General features: G+C 34.6%; 1 protein-coding gene across 9 annotated transcripts in view; it reads right to left on the bottom strand.

Moving 5' to 3' along the window:
• Positions 1-22,563, bottom strand: part of AGTPBP1 (ATP/GTP binding carboxypeptidase 1) — a 229,603-nt gene that overhangs the window by 79,961 nt on the left and 127,079 nt on the right. For all 9 annotated transcript variants that reach the window (XM_078152680.1, XM_078152679.1, XM_078152676.1 and 6 more), the window contains 5 exons: positions 20,144-20,231; positions 12,923-13,067; positions 3,951-4,104; positions 2,655-2,835; positions 1,126-1,255 (listed from right to left, as the gene is read on the bottom strand). In XM_078152680.1, the coding sequence (XP_078008806.1) occupies positions 1,126-1,255; positions 2,655-2,835; positions 3,951-4,104; positions 12,923-13,067; positions 20,144-20,231 (698 nt within the window). The remainder of the gene's footprint in view (positions 1-1,125; positions 1,256-2,654; positions 2,836-3,950; positions 4,105-12,922; positions 13,068-20,143; positions 20,232-22,563) is intronic.

Below are 22,563 nucleotides of genomic sequence, written 5' to 3' on the forward strand. Positions count from 1 at the left end.
CAATATTTTTCTCTTTCCAATTTTATTATAATTTTGGTTTGCAAAATGCTGCTACTGTTACCTCAAAAGGTTGCTGGAGTTTTAATTAATTAGTAATTTCAGAAGTCAGACATTGAAAAAATAATTATAAAAATTATGTTTCAATATGTTAAAAATTAAAAAGTAAAGGACAGATTTAGTAGCTTAAATAATCTAAACTTTAATAAACTGGAAACATTTTATTAAAGTTGAAAGGCAGACATGCTCAAAAGAAAGACAAGAAACACACACATATACATAGACATACACACAAGCATTCAAGCAGTCCAATATACAGTCTCACATTACACATACATTATCCTGGTGATGGCTCTTCTGGAAGCTTTAACAAACTGAGTACTGACCAGAAATTTCTTAATTTGTATGCATGAGACTTTCTAGCATAAATGTAATCATGATTTTATTTGTTTGGGAAATTTAAGATTTTAAGCATTTAAACGATGCATACATTATTGCAGTGATGCTCAAACAGGGAACCAAACACCCTGTAGCACAGCAACTCATAACCAAGTCATTAAAATTTCTAGAACAAGTAAAAGTTGAAGTACAAATGGAAGTAAAAAGTAAAGGTCCGTCAATTATCAGATATGAAGAAAACCGCAAATATTACTTTCAAATTAAATTGTAAGAAAACACAGAAATACAAAATTGTCTAATAAAGATGATCTGATTAAATATTCATAGAATAGTAGGATCACAGATTCAGAACTAGAAGGGAAATCATCCTATTCAAATCTTTCATTTTATAGATGAGGAAACTAAGGCTAACAAAGATTTTACAAACAACTGTAGTGTTTTGGTTTTTTTAAGGATATCAATCTATTTATTAAAATCAGTGAAATCACTTCTAAGTCATTACTTATAGGGAAATGACTTAACATTTACTAAGCACTTATAATTAGCAAAATAACATAAAAATTTTTAGATGTGGTTCTTCTATCATGTTTTGATATATAAGCAACACATACCACAGTTCCCTGCACATAGTAGGTGCTTAATAAATGTTTCTTGATTTTAATATATTGCTATGGATTTATATATTCAGCTCCTTGACTAAGCTGCCTAAAAATAAGAGCTGACACTTACCAGAGGTAAATGTTTGATTGCAGCCATATACTGCAGCAGACCTTTAGCATGGTAAATTGTAGGATGCAAATCTGGGTTTGGACTTTGCCACTGCCGGTTCAAATCTTCTCCACTTAAAGAACAACGGTGGCTACATAAACACAAACATACACACAAAGAAAAAAAGCAACTTGTTACCAAAACCATTACTTAATCCATTCAAAAATATTTCTTATTTAAATTTGTGGTTATTTTTACTACATAATTCAAATGTACATAGTCATCTAATTCAGAATAAATATATAAAATTCTGCCACCATAGTGAAATATCATAAGTTAGAATTTTCCCACTTTTGAAAAATTAATATATGTTCCAATGTACTCGAAATAACCTCATAATTAAGATTTTAATTAGGTTCTTGGCTCTGAGTCTTTGTCTCCCAGCCTATAAAATAAGAACAATACCTACCACCCTATTGTTCCATGGGGTTGGAATGAGGATCAAAAGATATACACAAAATAATTTTGTAAGATGTAAAATACTACATAAAATCATTATTATAATAACAGATATCCTAATTTTCTACTGGGCACAATCAATTAAGGAAGGCAGCAGAGTTGTTAAACAAATAATTAGAGGTGGCTAATAAACTATAAAGAGGATTTTAATTCAGAATGGGCTAATTATTTCTCCCTGGAACTGGGTTATAAACCACAATTCCCTAATACTAAAAAAATGTGAAAAAATATTCAGGTTGTTTCTACATTAGAAGAATTAGCTATGGTCTACCTACCTACTCAACCTACCAATTCACTTTGAAATGAAAATAGAGAAAGGATCATGGCAACAAATTTATCAATTAGGGAAAAAACTTTTATGACTATGTCTACAAATACCTGAATAAATTCCTACCTCTTAAAACCCCTGCCTTTTAGAAAGAGTTCTCTTTTAAAATTCAGTACTCAGTAACTGCCATTCTTTCATATTAGGAATAATTTAGCAGTAGGGTTATACAAAGGCAATGGAAACAATCTCCAAAAAATTCTACAACTTGAGACAAGCTAGTGTCCTGCTAAAATTAAAAAGAGGAAAAAGTATGGATGTATTTTTTCCAAAGCAACAAACTGTGTCATCTCCAAAACAACAAAAGCACTGCTTGAGTAAGATAAAAGCCTCTATGTGTAGCATACTGTACACCAAAGAACAATCATTTAATGAATTCTAGTCTCATACGTAATAAATTAAATGAGGAAGTTGCACTAGATGTTCTTGCTATGTTTAGATACCACAATGTTTTGATTCAAAGAATGGAGCATCTCAATAAATCTGATAATCAAAATCACCAGGCACCTTTCCATTCATACTTATAAGAAATAACATATAACTAATTTTAAATTAATCCTAAATATTTCTATATTAAAACTTGCTTTATTTTGGGATAAAAACTGATGTGCCTCAATTTTCCAAATTAACTTGGACACTGACATATCAACAAATCTTAAAGATCATTCATAAGAGAAAGATTTTTATAGTAGTGGTTTTAACTTACTTTCCATTAATGACGCCATCTGGGTTTAGCATAGGGACAATTTTGAAAATATAGGATTCACGCAAGCTCTGAGCAGTAGGATTATTACTCATGAGATATTCCAAAGTTCCTTTCATAACCCAACTTGAATTAGTTTCTCCAGGATGTACTCGAGCAGATAAGAAAATATAAGGGCGATTTCCTAAATATAAAAGTCATGTTAAAACGAACAGTTAAAGTTTAAAATAAAAATATTTTTATTTAATGACTTTGGGAACTTATCTACTTAACTATGGACCTGAATATAAGATGACATAATAAAAAACACAGTGATCATTACTAATTAAATAATTCACTTATGACTGGACTTCTAATTTTATAATATTTGAAATGAGTATGTAATACCATCTTATAAGTAAGCAATTGTTGGGGAGAACTTGAATTGTTATACTTTTTTTTAATCTGTCATACTCAAAAAAGCTAAAGAAAACAGGAAGAAGTATGTATTTCTATCCCTGTTTTATAGGCAGTAAGGTTAAAGGCCTATCAAATTTCAATACTTGATTTCCAAACTACCATATTTTTGCATTGTTTTGGCAATCAGTCCTATAAAAGAACTTAGCTCATCCTCCCATAACTTCACCCATATATCAAGGCCAGCATATAAATGAGTCTCTCTTCATTTTTTCCCTTTGTACAGAGAAAACTGTCACTCTGAGACAAGGTAGTCTGAATAGAGAATACGTGTGTGTGTGTGCACTCTCTATTACCATAAGATCACGGATCTAGAATTGGAAGGGTCCTCAGAAACCCTCAAGTCCATAAACTTCATCTTACAGATGACGGAACTGAAACATCAGGAAAGTAAGTGACTTTTCCCAAGTCACACAGGGAGCAAGCAGAATAGCCAGGGTTGTTTAACCTCAGGTCTTTTTCCTCCAGGATTAGTGTTTTTTTTTTCACTGTACCATGTGGATTCCCCTCTCATTTGTTTTTCTAAAAAATTTTATTTTATATCAACTTCACCAAAATTATATTTATAGAAAAAGAATATAAAAATGAGACATTTTGAAACTCTGAAGATATTCAAGGAATAGCTGAAGGCAGGCATCTAATTGTGCTACCATATTTGATAGGTCTCTTAATATGTTATTACATTTAAACACCAAAAGCATTACTTAATGAACTCTTCAAACAATATAAAGGCATGTTATACTTTAAATGTAATTAGTTTAATACTTCCTTAATATCTAAGGGAAAGACTGTAGCCAAGACAACTAGGAAACATCTGTTTTGTTTAAAGCAATTAATACTTACTAAATTGACAGATATTTTCATAATAATTGGACTCTGGCATAGCAGTTATAGTCAATAAAGGACAGCTGTTTCCAGACAGAGTTTCACATAACACATCTTGTCGAAAATAGATTTGCTGAGGGTTGTGTGATGATTCCAATTTTTGAAGATGCATCTTAATAACAAAAATGTTTAAAAAGCACAGCATAAAGTCTTTTGTAAATCTCCCTTATGGTATACAGAAAGTAAAGCATTCAGGATTCTATACCAGTATAGGTGGATAGCAACATAGTAACTTTATAATTTGCACAAATGAGAATTTAACACTTCATACTTCTATCAACATAGAACTCAATTCCTTACAAGCAAAAAAAAAAATTCCCTTCAGAACATTCTTTCAGTAGATAAGTCATATTCAACATACATAATAATTCTGCTCTGGAAACAAAATCATTTTCCTCAAACACCTTTGACAGTTGAATCACTTGTATTATCTGACATCTGCTATCTCAATACAAATTATTTCAGCTGGCTAGCACATAAAAATTAATGAAACATGAGTTTTTGCTTTGTGACACTATGAAGATGTTTTAAAACTCTCAAAAATAACTATGGAATAAACTTGAGACTAACATTCCCACCCACAATAATTTCTAGATGGTAAGGATAGGGTTTTTTGTTTGTTTTGCTTGGGGAGAATTGGATCTGTAGTTTCATTAGTGTAGGAAGCATATGGCAAAGAATAAGGAACTTCCACTGAAGCAGATTGGTACCTTTCCTGGAAGTTATTGTCTTAAAGAGTTGCCTGGGACACTGAAATATTGAGTGACCAACCAAGAGTCACACAGCCAGCAAACAAAAAATATGAAATAGTCTTTGCTTTAGGGAAATTTATAGTCAGATAGGGAAGTTAGTACATACTCAGGGTCCTAATCTGATACCTCATCATAGCTTGGAGGTAACACCAAATTATGTCTATGTCAGCAGAGCACATTTAGTTCTGCTATAACACAGCATATAATTTCCTAAAAATTATCTCAGTATGCAAAATTGCACCATAAAAACCAGAGATCTTATGGGAAAATGGGGTTAGAGACACAACACTTCAAACAATAGAAGTTTCTTTTATTTTTTTCAGTGTTGTCTCTGACAGTCTAAAATGTGGACTCCTTTAGGCCTCTTGCTCAGGAGAGATCATGTATTCTCTCTTTTCTTTCAAAAGCACTTTATTATTTCAGGCTTCTCATCAATACTTAAAAGTTTTCCTGTTGCAAGAACTGCTTGGCATTTTTGAAACAGAACACTTAGATGTCTCCTAAGATTTTGGGGATGTTAAAGGTGTGGTTTTTTTCATATAGAAAAGTTCGCAAATACAAAAGAACAGTAAAACACAACCACGTAGGGTAATATATATGATGAACAGAAGCAACTGGCAGAGATGTTTGAGGTCTGTGCATCTTGTGTATTCCTACATGGCTCAGTTCAGCTGAGTACAGCCTTCTGCATTCACTTAAGTGTTCCTTGGGGATGAAATCATGTATAAGGAAAGATGAAGTTCACATCTGCCCAAATTGTTCCCTGATATATGAATCTTGCTAGAACAAATTTGCATTTTCAAAACAAGCATTATAGAAGAATTGCCTGTACAAATTTTGGCAGGATCTGACATTCTAGAAGACTTATAGTATAGTCCTGGCAACAGACTAGGTCAGCTTTCTGAGGATTAGCCTCAGCACCAGTGATCTAGCCCCTTGGCAATTAATCCACTGGCCATGGCAATCAATGAAACAAAGAAAAACACAAAATCATCCTCATTCTTATATAATGTCCTCTTGTTTCTGCAGTAATGGAGGTTGGATGATGAAAAGGTTAGGAGACGGTGCGAAGCATCACACATTTTCAGACTATCTATAGTCTTAAACTTAGCTGTTGGGATCTTAAATGTGAGATTCTCATCCAGCGACTGAGTAGACATACAAATGGAGGAACTTAATCATATTAACTTGAACTCACTAAAAATGAAACCATAAGACAAAAGGAAGTTGTAGCTAAATGGAAAAATGGTTCACAGTTCTTCCTCAGAGAAGAGAATGAAAGAGTTGGCAAAGTTCATTTTATCGTGCATCCAGGGTTAACAAGAAACATCATTTTATGGGACATATGGTAATCTTGCTGTCCATGCTCATGATAAGCATTGGTAAAAATAACACTGTGAAAAGAATTGGTTTATGTGCCAACATCTGTTGCAGGGAATGAGGAAACAGAAAAATTTTATGAAGAATTTTATTTTTTAAAGCAAATTAAATCAAGACATATTTTGATCTTCATAGTAACTTCAATGCAAAGGTGAGCATGGAGGAGGAAAAAAAGTTGGAAAATTCAGAAGTAAGAAAGTGAAGAAGCCAGAGGTGTATAGGCCACACAGAAGCCTCATCTATACATCATAAATAAGTACTTTCTCTAAGAAAAGAGATGGAGATAGTAAGTACCAAGTAATATAATAAAAAGTAAAATTCATTATATTTTAATAGACAGGAAATATTACTTATGAGGGAATCATTCCTCAGCTAGCTATCTGCTTATCTTCAGGCCACTTATTTATCAGAGCAAAAGTCAAGATTAAAAACTAATAAAAAATAAAGATGAGAAAAATATATGGTGCCCATTTAACAACTCCAACCTGATCTATTCAACTGATGTTGAAGAATGTTAAGCGGATGGAACACTAGACATTGATAATGATTATAACATTCCCTAAGGAAGTTTAAATGATATAAATCAACAAAAGAGTCTAGAAAGTATCTTGTTTGGCAATCACTTGATCTCCTTACCAAGGAGAAAGATAAAGCATACAAAGCCAACACTGGAGCAGAATATAATCTTGTTTGTAAAATCATATGAATAAGCACAGTGGAAAATTATGAGTAATATCAGCTCTTAAAACAACAAAACGCAGAGGAAGAAAAAAACAAGTTTAATCTTAGCAAGAGAACCAACTACGCAATGTAATCCTAAGGGCATTTAAGGATGAAAATGGAAGGACAAGAAACAGACAAACAAAAAACAAAACAAAAAAAAGGAAAAAATCTGTGAACATTTTAACAGCTAACTTCACCTTCAAAGACATTTGGAATCTAACATATCAGTTCTAGAAGTAGAGCATTAGGAAGCAGAAGTGGCACTGGGAAAAATAAAATTGGGGAAAATGGCTAAACTAGGCTGTGTACACAAAAGAGGTCAATACTAGCAGTGACTTCATTTTGAGGATGTTCCATATGGCTGAAAACGGAAAGGCTACCAAAGGCATGGGTGATGGACTTTATTATTTCACAAAAAAGAGGTGACGAAGAGACTGTCAAGAACTACTGATCTTAAAAAAAAAAAACCAAGAGGGTAGAGCCAAGATGGCAGAGTAAAGACTGGGACTTGCCTGAGCTCTCTCTCAAATCCCTCAAAATACCTTTTAAAAATGTTTCTAGGGGCAGCTACATGGTGCAGTGGATAGAGCACTGGCCCTTGATTCAGGAGGACTTGAGTTCAAATCCAGCCTCAGACACACAACACTTTCTAGCTGTGTGACCCTGGGCAAGTCACTTAACCCCATTGCCTACCCAAAAAAAATAAAAAAATAAAAAATAAAAATGACTCTTAAACAAAGTGTAGAGCAGAAGAACCCATAAAAAGATACAGTGAAACAAATTTACAGATCAAGACACTTGGAAGGTCAGCAGGAAAGTGTCTGTTGCACCAGGAAGAGAGAGGAGCACAGTCTAGCACAGGCTGTGCCAGTGCAGACCAGGCCCCAGCAAACCCGGAGCAGGCCTCAGGGCAACTGAATCAATGGCAGCAGTAGCAGTTTCCAAACCTCTCAGCCCACAGACACCAAAGACAGCAGGTCAGCAGGAAGGGGCTGTCACACATGTGTCTGTGCAAACCATGCCAGCTCAGCCCAAGCCACAGCAAGCCAGGAGCAGGCCTTGGGAGTGACCAAATCAGCAGCAGCAGTGGCAGTGGATGCTTCCAGAACTCTCAGCCCACAGATGGTAAGGAGGTTGAATAACTGGTCAGAAGGAGATTACAGGGGTCTTTTTGCTAGCACTGAGACCTAGCACTCTGTTGCTTTGCCAGTACTTTGATCCGGATCACAGTTCTAGATGGCAGCTCCAGGATAAGGAGGAGCACTAGTATAGCAAAGCTTATGGCCATACAACAGTGGAGGGGGGACCCCCTCACAATTCCAGGGCAGAAAAAAGTACTTGTGTTCACTCACAGACCACAGCACAGGCCAGGAGAATAGTAAACACCTCTCCTTTCATCATACCACCTTAGAAAAACTGAAAACTTACAGGTCCCTAAAAGTATATCTGAAAAGAGCTGTACAAAACCCCTGAAGCTTGGGACCATGCACCCGCCACCCTAGAAGCAGAGTCCTACTTCAACAAAGAGTTCAAAGTCAAATAATGGGCTGGGAAAATGAGCAAGCAACAGAAAAAAACTCTGACTATAGAAAGTTACTATGGTGACAAGGAAGATCAAAACACACACTCAGAAGAAAACAAAGTCAAAGCTCCTACACCCAAAGCCTGAAAGAAAAATATGAATTGGTCTCAGTCCATGGAAGAGCTCAAAGAGGATTTTAAAAATCAAGAAAGATAGAGGAAAAATTGGGAAGAGAAACGACAGTGATGCAAGAAAATCATGAAAAAAGAGTCAACAGCTTGATAAAAGAGACACACAAACACATACACAACAAAAAAATACTGAAGAAAGTAACAGGCTTAAAAAACAGACTAGGCCAAAGGAGAAAAGAGGTCCAAAAAGCCAATGAGGAGAAGAATGCCTTAAAAAGAATTGGCCAAATGGAAAAGGAGATCCAAAAGCTCACTGAAGAAAATACTTCCTTAAAAATTAGAATGAAGCAAATGGAAGCTCATGACTTTATGAGAAATCAAGAAATTGTAAAACAAAACCAAAACAATAAAAAAATAAAAGACAATGTGAAATATCTCATTGGAAAAAACAACTGACCTGGAAAATAGATCCAGGAGAGATAATTTTTAAAAAACACTGGACTACCTGAAAGCCATAATTTTAAAAAAGCTTAGACATCACTTTTCAAGAAATTGTCAAGGAAAACTGCCCTGATATTCTAGAATGAGAGGATAAAATACAAATTGAACGAATCCACCAATCACCTCCTGAAAGAAATTCCAAAATGAAAACTCCCAGAATATTATATTCAAATTTCAAAGTTCCCAGGTCAAGGAGAAAATATTGGAAGCAGCCAGAAAGAAACAATTGAAGTATCATGGAGTCACAATCAGGATAACACAAGATGTAGCAGCTTCTACATTAAAGGATCAGAGGGCTTGGAATATGATTTCCAGAGGTCAAAGGAGCTAGGATTACAACCAAGAATCACCTACCCAGCAAAACTGAGTATAATCCTTCAGAGGAAAAAATGGTCATTCAATGAGATAGAAGACTTTAAAGCATTCTTGATGAAAAGACCAGAGTTGAATAGAAAATTTGACTTTCAAATAAGACTCAAGAGAAGCATAAAAAGGTAAACAGGAAAGGGAACTCATAAGGGACTTAATAATTTTGAACTGTTTACATTCCTACATAGGAAGATGATATTTGTAACTCATAAGACCTTTCTCATTATTAGAGTAATCAGAAGGAGTATATATAGACAGAGGGCACAGGTGTGAGTTGAATATGAAGGGATGATATCTAAAAATTAAAATTAAGGGGTGAGAGAGGAATATACTGGGAGAAAGAGAAAGGGAGAGGTAGAATGGGGTAATTATCTCACATAAAAGAGGCAAGAAAAAGCTTTTACAGTGGAGGAGAAGAGGGGAGAGGTGAGGGGGAGTGAGTGAATCTTACTCTCATCAGAATTGGCTCAAAGAGGGAATAACACACACACAACTAGGTGTAGAAATCCATCTTACCCTACAAAGTAGGAGGGGAAGGGAATAAGAGAGCAGGGGGTGGGGAGAAGGAGAGAATGTGATAGAAGGGAGGGCAGACTAGGGGAGAGGATAGTCAGAAGCAAAACACTTTTAAGGAAGGACATGATGAAAGGAGAGAGTGAAAAGAATAAAGTAGGAAAGGAATAGGATAGAGGGAAATACAGTTAACAATAGTAACTGAAAAATAATTTGAAGCAAGTTTCTCTGATAAAGGCCTCATTTCTCAAACATATAGAGAATTGAGTATTTACAAAAATAAGAGCCTTTCCTCAATTGATAAATGATCAACAGATATGATCACTTTTCAGACAAAATAATCAAAGCCATCTATAGCCATATGAAAAAATACTCTAATTCACTATTGGTTGGAGAAATGCAAATTAAAACAATTCTGAGGTACTACCTCACATCTATTAGATTGGCTAATAGAACAGAAAAGGTAAATGCCAAATGTTGGAGGGAACATGGGAAAAATAAGACATTAATGTGTTGTTAGTGGAGCTATGAACCGATCAACCATTCTGTAGAGCAATTTGGAACTATGCGCAAAGGCTATAAAACCATGCATACCCTCTGACCCAGCAATACCACAACTAAGTCTGTATCCCAAAAGAGATAAAAAAAAAAAGGAAAAGGACCTTTATATACAAAAATATTTATAGCAGCTCTTTCTGGTGGCAAAGAATTAGAAAGTGAGGGGATGCTCATCAACTGGGGAATGGCTGAACAAATTGTGGTATGTGATTATAACAGAATACTATTGTCCTATAAGAAATGATGAGCAAGATGCATTCAGAAAAACCTGGAAAGACTTGAAAAGTGATGCAAAGTGAAATGTACAAAGTAACACCAATATTGTAAGGTGATAAGCTGTGAATGACTTAGCTATTCTCATGACCCAAGATAATTCTGAAGGACTTACGATGAAAAATGCTATCCATCTCCAGAAAAAGAACTGGTGGTGTCTGAATACAGACTGAAGCACACTTTTTTATTTTCTTTATTTTTCTTGAGGTTTTTTTTTGTCTGTGTTTTCTTTCACAACATGACTATTATGGATATGTTTTGCATGACTACATATGTATAACCTATATTGAATTGCTTGCCTTCTCAATGTAGAGGGGTGGAGAGAGAGGAATGGAAAGAATTTGGAACTCAAAGTTTTAAAAACAAATGTTAAAATTATTTTTACATGTAACCAGGGGAAAACAAAATACTAAACAAATTTTAAATTTTTTTTTAAAAAATTACTGACCTATATGTCTATTTTCCCGTCTCTGCAAAAATTTTGAAAACAATGTACTTATAAGAATTAAAGTCATACTTGAAGAAGGTATGAGAAAAGGATACAACGGCTTTCACAAATTATATTTTACACATCATATATTTATACTGATACAATTGACTGAAAGATATAGAGAATACAAGATCCTGTTGTGCATATTGCTCATTGACTATAAAAAAAGCATTTGCTTCAAGAAAGCAAAATGCTGCTTTAAAAATTCTTTCAAAAATTTTTCTTCCCTGCACATGTCAAAATCATTCAAGATTCCTTGAAATGAATAACAACAGACAGAACTGTTAGGTGACTTTCTCATTACTAACAGCAAGTGATATATAAAACTAGGAGAAGTATGTTATTCAAAAGTGTTGCCACTTTTATGGAATATGTCCAGCACAGACCACAAATTGAAAAGGTATTCCTTACTCCAGAAGCAGATGACATGGTGCTGATTTCATCCAGCTTTGGAACACTGTAGGGCCTTCTACGTGAAAAATGTAATCACTCACGAGTTCAGTTTAACCACTCACACAAAACAAAACAAGAATATAAAGAATACCTATTTTCCATAGTAGGATAAACACTTAAATGGACAACTCAGAGTTTATCCATAATTACATATATCTTGGACAGACACTGCAAAAAGACAATGAGCTAGACTAAATTGAAGTAGGGAAAAGTGGACTAATTGCCTTTGGGAAATTATGCATTTCTTTTAATGACTTGAGTTTCTCCTTGAAACCAAAGCCCATCATTTAATATCAATATTCTTGCAGTGATAACTGTATAAGCATGGTCATCAAATACCAGTCTGAAAAGAACCAAAATTGAGGATAAGCTAAAAATAATAAAGCTTATGGTGAATATAAGTAGTCCACAACTCATCATAAACAAGGAACTGTGTAGAAGTAGCATAAAAAAATGTTATCAGAGAAATGTATAACTGGAAAAAGCCAAAGGTAGGCCACTCACGTAGCAAAAGTGAGGAATAACAGATGGGCATTTATGCGCTCCACTGGTACACACATAATGTCAAGAAATCTAGACAAAGGTTCAAATTTGTTGGGTGGACACCCTGTAACAGATCTACAGAAGGATATGTTTAAATGCCCTACACCACATGCACAGGCATGGGGATTACAATCTACATCAGCAGAGGAAGTATCCATAGCAATGAGATCACAGATCCATAAAATTATAGAAGAAATAGATATACTTGGATAACTATAATACAATGAAGAATGTGACAGTGAAAAAAGCCATGGTAGTTCAAAAGAGGGATATTTTAATATGTATGGGATAAATTAAGAAAAGCTTCATAAGTCAGAATTACATTTGAGCCTTAAAAAATGGGTAAGAATTGGAATGGAGCAATACAAATTCCTACATAGGGTATATTAAAAGGAATAGTGGGAAAAAAGACAAAGGAAGGTTATATAAAATTTTGGAGAACTCTGACTGCCTACCTAAAATACTGATTATATTTATCATTTTTTTTATGAAAGGAACAAAATAATTATTTGCCAACCCCCTTATTTCCTTTCCTTTTTTCCTCACCAAAGAATTCAAACATTTGCCAAATATACAACTAACCCTGTAATTTCTGGTTTGTTCCTTATTCATTAAGATGATTAATTAAAAGAAAATATTATACTTCTACAAAAACCAATATTGAGTTATATGTCATTTGTGTAATTAGTCATAAATATAATGCAATTAACAAATTAGTTCACCTGTAAAGTTGAGTATGTATATGGATAATGATAAGCAAAATAGCAAACATCGTCCTTATGTGGGAAAGTGACTGTGAATGTAATCGTATAATAGGATTTTCCTTTCTGCCCACCAGCAGCAACTGAACTTCTAGAGAAATGATTTCTGCAAGAGAAAAGGACAAAAAAGTTTATTCATTTATCTGAAATTAATTATATATTGAAACATTATGAAAAATGTCTTAGATCACTTTACTGGACCTATCTTAGTTGAAAAAAGAATTTCCTACTTTGACTTAAGTACCTTATGAGGTAAAATTCAGTACAAAGGACAATAATCTATACACATCAAATATTGCTAGACTGTATCAGCAGGAATTTTCATATCAGTACTTTTCATATTTAATCATCTTTACATTTGTCAGCAGTAAGTAATGTTTCCTTAATTAGTGTTTATTCTTTCAACACTGGATACAAATTTTTCCACAGGCTCCAAATGCTAGTGAAACATATCATTTGTCAATTTATTCTTCAAAGTCTCAAAACTAACTTTTCTTTTAAAATCACTTTTATATACTTCTACACAGACTGAAAGATCAGAGGCAATGGTTTCTGGGATATTCTAAAACATAGCAACGTGAGGTAGTGAACACAGCACTGAGCTTACAATCAGGAGATCAGGTTTGAGTCCTAATTCTTATACTTAATAGCTGAGGGACCAAAGGCAGGTCACAACTTTTGAGATTCATATTTCTCATCTTGGGAAAAATAAGATATGTACTACTATGAGAGAGGATAACTGTGAGGGAAAAAATCATTTTAAGTGCTAAATGTGAGTTGTTATTATCATTATCTTTCCTTTATTAAAGCCAGACTCCAACAACTCAGTGAGATGAAGAGAAAACTCTGGCAGGTCTTAGTAAGGTGGAAAGGCTCCAAATGGAGGTCCAGCAATGGACTATATATGTATCTTAACCACTGATAAACCTAGCTAAGTCCAGACAGATTTACTGCCAGACTAGCCAAAAAATTTTTTTCAACCACAGCAATTAGAAAGATTATTCTTTAGTATCTCCTTTACATAAGCATTTGGGATTTAAGTTGGTGGAGAAGTACTGCATCAATGAAAACATGGATCCCTGAAATATTTTTATGTTATCTTTAAAATCTATATCACTTTTTTCCTAAGCACTTATCACATTTTTTCCTAAACATCACTATAATAATTTCACATTGGTTTCAAAATGCATAACTTTCATTTATTCAAAAAAGATCTATTGATTATATTTAAATTATGTTTAGACTAAGAAACAAATTATAATACAGTCCCTGTCCCCCTGAAGTTTACATTGACAGGATCATAATGTCGTAGATTTAAAGTTGGAAAAAGACTAAAGAATCAATCTAGTCTAAGCTCCTTATTCTACAAACAAAAAAACTGAGGCTCAAACAAGTTCAGTGACTTCCCCATGTTCACAGAGTTAGTAAATGTCAAAGTCAAAATACAAATCCAGGTCTTCTTGAGGACAAGTCAAGCACTTTATCCACTACACCACGCTGTTTGTTAAAGAGTTAAGATGTGGAGAAGGTTATGCAATGTAAGCAAAATAGAGTAAAACTTCAGCTAACTAAAATCCAGAATTTTGGAACCTTGTCACTCCCAGGACATCTACAAACATAGAAGTAATTCACTGAAAGGAGGGTTGTTATCTGGCAGAGCCAGATAGAAGTAATCAAGGTAGTAAGTACCAAATAACAAATAGGAAAGGTACAATAAAGGACACTTTTTAATGTCTTTTTATTAATGTGCATTTTTTAAAATTTTATTAATTTATTTTGATTTATCAACAATCACTTCCACATGCTTTTGAGTTTTAAATTTTTCTTCCCCTTCCTCCCCACCACCGTCCCCAAGACAGTGCACAATCTGATATAGGCTACACATTTATATTCCTATTAAACATATTTTCACTTTAGTGAAGTTGTAAGTAAAAATTAAAGCCAATAGCAGGAACCATCAAAAAGAGGAAACAAAACTCAACAGAAGAGAAAAAAAAAGATAGCGATTCAACTTTCACAGTTATGATTACTATCTATGTCTTTTTCTCCATCCTTTTTCCCCCCGTTTTTGCTTTTCTTTCTCCTTTCCCCCCTCACTACTGTTTTGCTTTTACCACTGCCTCCTCTCCTCCCTTCTATTATCCCTTTCCCTTTTCTTCCCCTTTGCCCTTACTGCTTCTTCCCTCCCTTCTACCCTCCCTCCCTTTTCTTTCCTCTTTTCCCTCCTGCTGCCTATAAGGCAAGTTAGATTTCTATTATCTAACTGATTATGTTATTCCCTTCTTTTTTTTGCTTTTAGGCAATTGGGGTTAAGTGACTTGCCCAGGGTCACACAGCTAGTAAGTGTCAAGTGTTTGGTCTGAGGCCAAATTTGAACTCAGGTCCTCCTGATTTCAGGGCTGGTGCTCTATCCACTGCACCACCTAGCTGCCCCTGTTATTCCCTTCTTGAGCCAAATCTGATGAGAGTAAGGTTCAAACAATGCTCACCCCCCTCCCTTCTTTCCCTCTGCTGTAATAGGATTTTCTGTCTTTTCCTGTAATGTAATTTGCCCTTCTCTGCCTCCTCCTTTCTCAGTACATTTTCTAAGATCAGACTAATCCACTTCCTTGGATCCATTTAACCCACTTAATTAGATTTTTTTAATCATTACATCAAAGTCAACTAATATCCATCCCCTTTATGTATATTCCTTTAACATGGTGTAATAACAATACGGTTCTCAAGAGTTGCAAGTGTCACCTTCCTTTGTAGGAATATAAACAGTCCGCCCTTATTAACAACATTTTGTATCTTTCTGACCCATTTACCTTTTTATGTCTTTCTTGAATCTTGTACTTGAAGATCAAATTTTTTGTTGAGCTCTGGTCTTTTTATCAGGAAGGTTTGGAAGTCACCTATTTCGTTGGATATCCATCTCCTCCCTTGAAAAATGATGCTCATTTCTGCAGGGTAGTTGATCCTTGGCTTCAATCCAAGTTCCTTTGCTTTACAGAATATCATGCTTCATGCCCTGAGGTCTTTTAATGTAGTAGCTCCAAGGTCCTGTGTAATCCTGACTGTGGTTCCATGGTATTTAAATTGTTTCTTTCTGGCTGCTTGCAGCACCTTCTCTTTCATCTGGTAATTTTGGAGTTTTGCTACTATATTCCTTGGCATTGTCAATTTGGGATCTCTTTGAGGTGGTGACTGGAGTTTTCTTTCTATGGTTACTTTACCTTCTGGTTCTAGGACTTCAGGGCAGTTTTCCTTTATGAGTTCCTGAAAGATACTGTCCAGGCTCTTTTTTTCATCATGATTTTCAGGTAGTCCAGTGATTTTAAAATTGTCTGTCCTGGATCTATTTTCCAGGTCAGTTGTTTTACCAATGAGGTATTTTATGTTTTCATCTATTTTTTCATTTTTTTGCCCTCTTTGACTAATTCTTGCTCTCTCATAGAGTCACTAGTTTCCATTTGTCCAATTCTAGTTTTTAACAGATTGTTTTCTTCTGTTAGTTTTTGTACTTCCTTCTTCAATTGGCCAATTGTATTTTAAAGGGATTTGTTTTCTTCAGTGTACTTTTTTTCCAATTGGCCAAATGTGTTTTTTAAGGACTCTTCTGCCTCTCTCATTAGACTTTTGAAATCCTTCTTGAGCACTTCTAAGAAGGCTTTTTGGGCTTCAGACTGGTTCATATTCCCTTTTGATGTTGCAGATGTGGGTTTGTTGACAATGTTGTCCTCTTCAGAATTTCTATCTTGATCTTCACTCTTCTCATAATATGAATCTATGGTATGTTTCTTTTTACTCATGTTTTCTTTATTCCCTGGCCTTTAAAGAGATTTGAGCTCTCCTGCTGGGGAACAGAGGGCACTGATCCAAGCTTCTTGTGTTGGGAGCCCAGGTCTTGGTCACTGGCTTTGTGTGCTGGGGCCTCTTATGTTGGCAGTTGGAGGCTGTAGGGTTTTGGCAGCTTACCTCGTGTTGGGTTGGAATCAGCAAGGCTGGAACTTTCAGGCAATTCTAGGTTGCCTGTTTTTCCTTTCCGTTAGCTTTCTTCAGCTCCTTTTAGATGAGTGGTACAGGGTGTTTATCTGCCTGGGGCCCCTTGCAATGCTGCCTCCCTTGTTTCTGCTAAAGCACTGGGAGATTCCTTTGTGGTAGAGTGCTGAGGCACCTGGTGGTTTTCTGAGCTGGTGGTTTCCACCAGTTCCCCTCCCCCCCTGCCCTCACTGAGGCACTGGAGGTCCAGATGTTGGTGTTTGCCTGCTCTACCACCTGGGCTTCAGGATCTCCTCCTGGTTGACAGTTGGAGGCTATAGGATTCTGACAGCTTACCTGGTGTTGGGTTGGAATCAGCAAGGCTGGGACTTTAGGAAGACTCTAGGTTGCTTTCTTCAGCTCCTTTCAGAAGAATGCTGCAGGGTGCTTATCTGCCTGGGGCCCTTTGTAGTGCTGCTTCCCTTATTTTTGCTGAGACACTGGGAGACCCGTTTGCTGGGCTGCTGCACTGCTGTTCCCCATCTTTCTTCTAGTTCAGCTGTTCCACGGTTTGTTTGTTTGTTTTTCTGGGGTGATATTTTCTGGGTTTTCAGAGGTTGATAGGGGGAGGGTGAGAGCGACTACCTTTTTACTCCACCATCTTGGCTCCCGGAAGCAGAAGTCCTCTGAATGTGCATTTTTAATAGCAGAAAATTTCATCCTCCAGAACACAAAGATATATATTTTGTGATAAGTCATGTCCCATGTGTTACAGTGAGGGTTCTCAAGTCTTCTGACAGATATAACCAACAGGAGATGCACTTTTCTTTTTTTGTTTGTGTTTTTGTTTCATTTTTTGGGCAATTGGGGTTAAGTGACTTGCCCAGGGTCACACAGCTAGTAAGTGTCAAGTGTTTGGTCTGAGGCCGGATTTGAACTCAGGTCCTCCTGACTTCAGGGCCGGTGCTCTATCCACTGCACCACCTCACTGCCCCTTGTTTTATTTGTTTTTGTTTTGGGGAGATGCACTTTTCAAATGAAGTTGGGACACAATTTTCAAACCTTGCCTAGAGTATACAATTACCCTATTCCAGCTCTGGTATTGGGGGGATTTCTTTTTTTTTTTTCACCTTCCTCCTGCTCCTAGTAGTACTTTACCAATTTAACCTGTGGACCAAGGTGTTGATTCATCACAAAGATTCTAAAATGAAAATTCCCAGGAATACTATAGCCAAATTCCAGAGCTTCCAGGTCAAGGATAAAATACTGCAAGCAGCCAGAAAGAAACGATTCAAATATCACGGAGCCACAGTCAGGATCACACAAGATTTAGCAGCTTCTACACTGAAGGATCAGAAGACTTAGATTATTATATTCTGGATGGCAAAGGAGCTAAGATTACAAACAAAATAAGGAAATAAGAGAAGGGGGAGGTGGGAACTGATCAAGGGAAGGCAGACTAGGAGAGGCAGAGGTCAAAAGCAAAACACTTTTGAGGAGGAACAGGGTGAAAGGAGAAAGAGGAAAGGATAAACAGGGGGAAAACAGGATGGAGGGAAATATATAGTAATCACAACTATGAAAAAATTTTATAGCAAGTTTCTCTGATAAAGGCCTCATTTCTCATATACAGAGAAATGAGTCAAATTTATAAGAACACAACTCATTCCCCAATTGATAATGTTCAAAACATATGAAGAGGCAGTTTTTAGAATAAGTCAAAACTATCTATAGTCACCTAAAAAAATGCTCTCACTACTGATTAGACAAATGCAAATTAAAACAACTCTGAAGTACCACCTCATGAACCTATCAAATTGGCTAATACGACAGAAAATGGGAAAATTGAACACTAAAGCTCTCTTAGTGGAGTTGTGAACTGATCCAACCATTCTGGAAAATAATTTGGAATTATACCCAAAAGTCTATAAAATCATGCACACCCTTTGATGTGTTAATCTCTTTATTACAGATTAAGAAAAAGAAAGGAAAAGGACCTATATGTACAAAATTTTTATAGCAGCTCTTTTTGTGGTGACAAAGAATTGGAAATTAAGGGGATGCCCATCAATTGAAGAATGGCTGAACAATTTGTAGTATATGATTATGATGAAATAGTACTGTGCTATAAGAAATGATGAGCAAGATGATTTCAGAAAAAACCTGAAGAGTTACATAAACTGATGCAAAGTGAAGTAAGCAGAACCAGAAGAACATTGCACATAGTAACAGTAACACTGTATGATGATCAACTGTGAAAGACTTAGCTATTCTCAACAATACAATGATCCAAGACAATTATGAAGGACTTATGATGAAAAATACTATCCAGAGAGAGAGAGAGAAAGAGAAAGAGGGGGGCAGGAGGAGACAAAGAACTCTGGAAGGGGTAGAAATGATAAAATTTGGTAACTGGTTATATCATAAGATCACAGATTATAAACTCAGAGCTCAAAGGTACTTCAGAGGGCATCAAGTCCAAATCCCCAAATTTAGAGATGAGGAAACAGAGGCTCAAAGAGGCTAAGTGATTTTCCCAAGGTCTCACAGCCAGTAAGTGTCAACTCAGGTTATCCTGACTCCAAGTCTAGCACCCTATTCTCTGAGCTGCCTCGATGCTTAAGAAAATTGGGTAAAAGAGAAGAATCAAAGATAAACTCAATTTAATATTATGGAACAGTACACAAAGGCCAGGATTCAAAGTAAAAATGGTTCAGAAGAAGGAATGCCACAAGATTTCTTAAGTAGATGTAATTATAAATATATCAGAAATAGGATCAGAGTAAATTAAAAGATGCTTAACATTTGAACCCATATAAAATATAATAATACAACTATTGAATGACAAAATTATTAAAATGTCAAAATATTTAAGAAATCAAAATATTTCCAAAACAGAAATATGAAATAAATGCACATATAAATTTATGAATGCCACAGAGAGAAAAATTAAATGTAATATCATCCTAGTACCAAAGCATTATGAAATATTTCCTGAATTTCTCATTTCAGCTCTTATCTCTGAAACTTCCTGATAAAAAAGTAACTTAAACTATGGTCTGTTAAAAGGAATAAGTACTAAGATGTACCTCTGAAAACATTTAGGGATTCTGCTTCATACATTTATGTTGAAAGAGAATCAAGTTTTTTTTTTCCTTTAATCTCATTAGGCAGCAAATGAAAACATTAGTTCAACAATATTACTCTTCGAATACTTACTTGTAGTAACAAATATCAGTACCTACACGAATCCACCACGGTCTGGCATGTAATGCTTCCTGGACTGAATACATTAGGGGTTGCATACCTTCAAAGAAAGAGAGGAAAACAACATATTAAAGAAGAAAACAGTAAAAATTCACAGACAGGAAACATTATTTTCACAGTTTAAAAATGTAAATAACGAAAGGGAAGACAATTATATTTATATTTTACTTAAAAACAAACATGTATTCATCATTAAATTTTTATTAAATTATGTATGTAAAATATTTCTGAAGCTAGAGACTCAGAGGAAGTAAAATATGTAAAAGATTGATATTTAAAAGTAAACCATTTTGATATATTATGTATTAACAAAATATTAGATAAATGGTAGAGAAATTTTTTACCTCAGTGAGCCCCTTCTATAATAACAAGAAGATATCTAAATCACAAATTCTTATCACAGCTTTTTAAAAATTTTCGCCAAATTCTGAACCCAAGAAGTTTAAATTCAGTAAATGTATTTTGAGTTCCAAATATCTAAGTAAGAAAATGTTGTGCCAATAAATAATGAATCACACTGAAAAGAGTCATAACTGGGAGGCTCCAGATATAGTGATGGTTAAGAAAAATAGGTTGCCTTAGTATACTGAAGCCATCACAGATGAAGTAGATGTTTGAAGTTTATTTAATCTGCTAAAGATGGAGCATAGAAAGAACCAACTTAGCCATTATCCAAAGAATAAACTATTTGTATACATATACATATAATTATACAAATATAGCAGGAGTTTAGAATAATGACATAGAAAGCAACACTGAATTAAAATAATAAAAACACTCAGTGGCATTTAGCACTGTTCCAAATGAAGAATCCAAAAGAAAGGTACCCTTAATTATATTTCACAATATAGTAAGAATAATTTCACAGTAAGATAACTATTTTGTATAATGCTAATCTCTGGGTTAGCAAAACACCACTTACAGTATAATTGTCAATATGTTAAAGTCTTAAATTATTAGATGCTGATAAAAAAACTATTTTAAAATATTATTTATGTTCATCCTGTCAAATAGAGATATTTTGACATTTTCCTCATAAAAAGGTTCTCACAGCAAAGGTAAATCAAATTTATTCAATTCTGGCTAATTCCTCTTTAAAATAAAACAATTTTATGCTTGAAAGAGTAATATGTCAGAGTTAACTAGAAATGAATGGCAAATTCCTTAAATAACTCAAACTTTGGGGGTAATTTAAAAAAACCCAACTCATATTATCACTTAAAGATTAATTTTTTCCCTCTTATTTCCCAATAGGTTTTTTTTTGTTTCTTTGGTTGGTTTGTTTTTTTATTACATTTTATTCTAAAATATATCTGTGTGATAAATATTTTAATTAATATCATATTAAATAGTCTAAAATATCAAATAATAAAAGCATATAGAAGTATCAAGTTCATTCATTTCTGTAAGTTCATTTCAATATAAACTACTGGAAAAAACAAGGAACAAATATTATATTGATACATTCCTTAAGTAAGGTTCCTTGAATAAACAAAAAAAATTTAAAGAACAGAAAATGAGCATAGACACTTTGGAAATACTCTTAATCAATATATTTTAAAATTTGGTAGAAAAAGAAAGTTTATATTGACTGAAGTAAATAATAGTTCATTATTTCCAAATAGTCCATTCTTTCTAAAACTATTACATTAAGAAAATGAATTTTGCTAAAGCTTTTATCCCATAATTATGTAATATTATTTTAGTTTCATATTTTCTTCATAACACATGTTAAATATCTCATGATTAGGAAAGCATTTTAACCTTTTCTCCTCATGACTATCCTAATTTTCAGAAATATTTCCCTAAAATTTATCCCTTTGCTTGCTTTCAGCAGTTTTTAACACTACTTAAAATATAAAACATGATGCTCCATGCCACCACTGTTTAAAAAGTTGCCTATTTAACTGAACTTTTTTGAATATAAAACCTTTGAAGCTTATCTAAAATTGTCAACAATTTCGAGCTTGATAAGGATGATAGGATGATGAGTGTAAAATTAAAAATTAGTTCAGAAGAAATTCAGTTCAACCCCATTACATCATAGATGAGGACACTGAAGACCAAAGAGGTGAAATAATTTGTTGAAGATCATATACGTGGAGCAGAGGGGAGTCTGAATCTGGGTTATTTTCCAAAAAAAGTTTCATTGCAAATAGCTAAAGTGATAGTAAATTGATGAAACTTGTTTTCATCGTTATTCAGTCATTTCAGTCGTGTCTGACTCTTCGTGTCTTCATGATATTTAGGCTTTTCTTGGCAAAGATCCTGGAGTGGTTTGCCATTTCCTTCTCCAGCTCAATTTATAGAAAAGGAAACAGAGGCAAATAGGGTTAAATGACCTGCCCAGGGTCACATAACTAGTAAGTGTT

Source organism: Phascolarctos cinereus, unplaced genomic scaffold (genome assembly GCF_003287225.1).
Source record: "Phascolarctos cinereus isolate Bilbo 61053 unplaced genomic scaffold, phaCin_HiC Scaffold_4;HRSCAF=312, whole genome shotgun sequence".
Classification (NCBI taxonomy): domain Eukaryota; kingdom Metazoa; phylum Chordata; class Mammalia; order Diprotodontia; family Phascolarctidae; genus Phascolarctos; species Phascolarctos cinereus.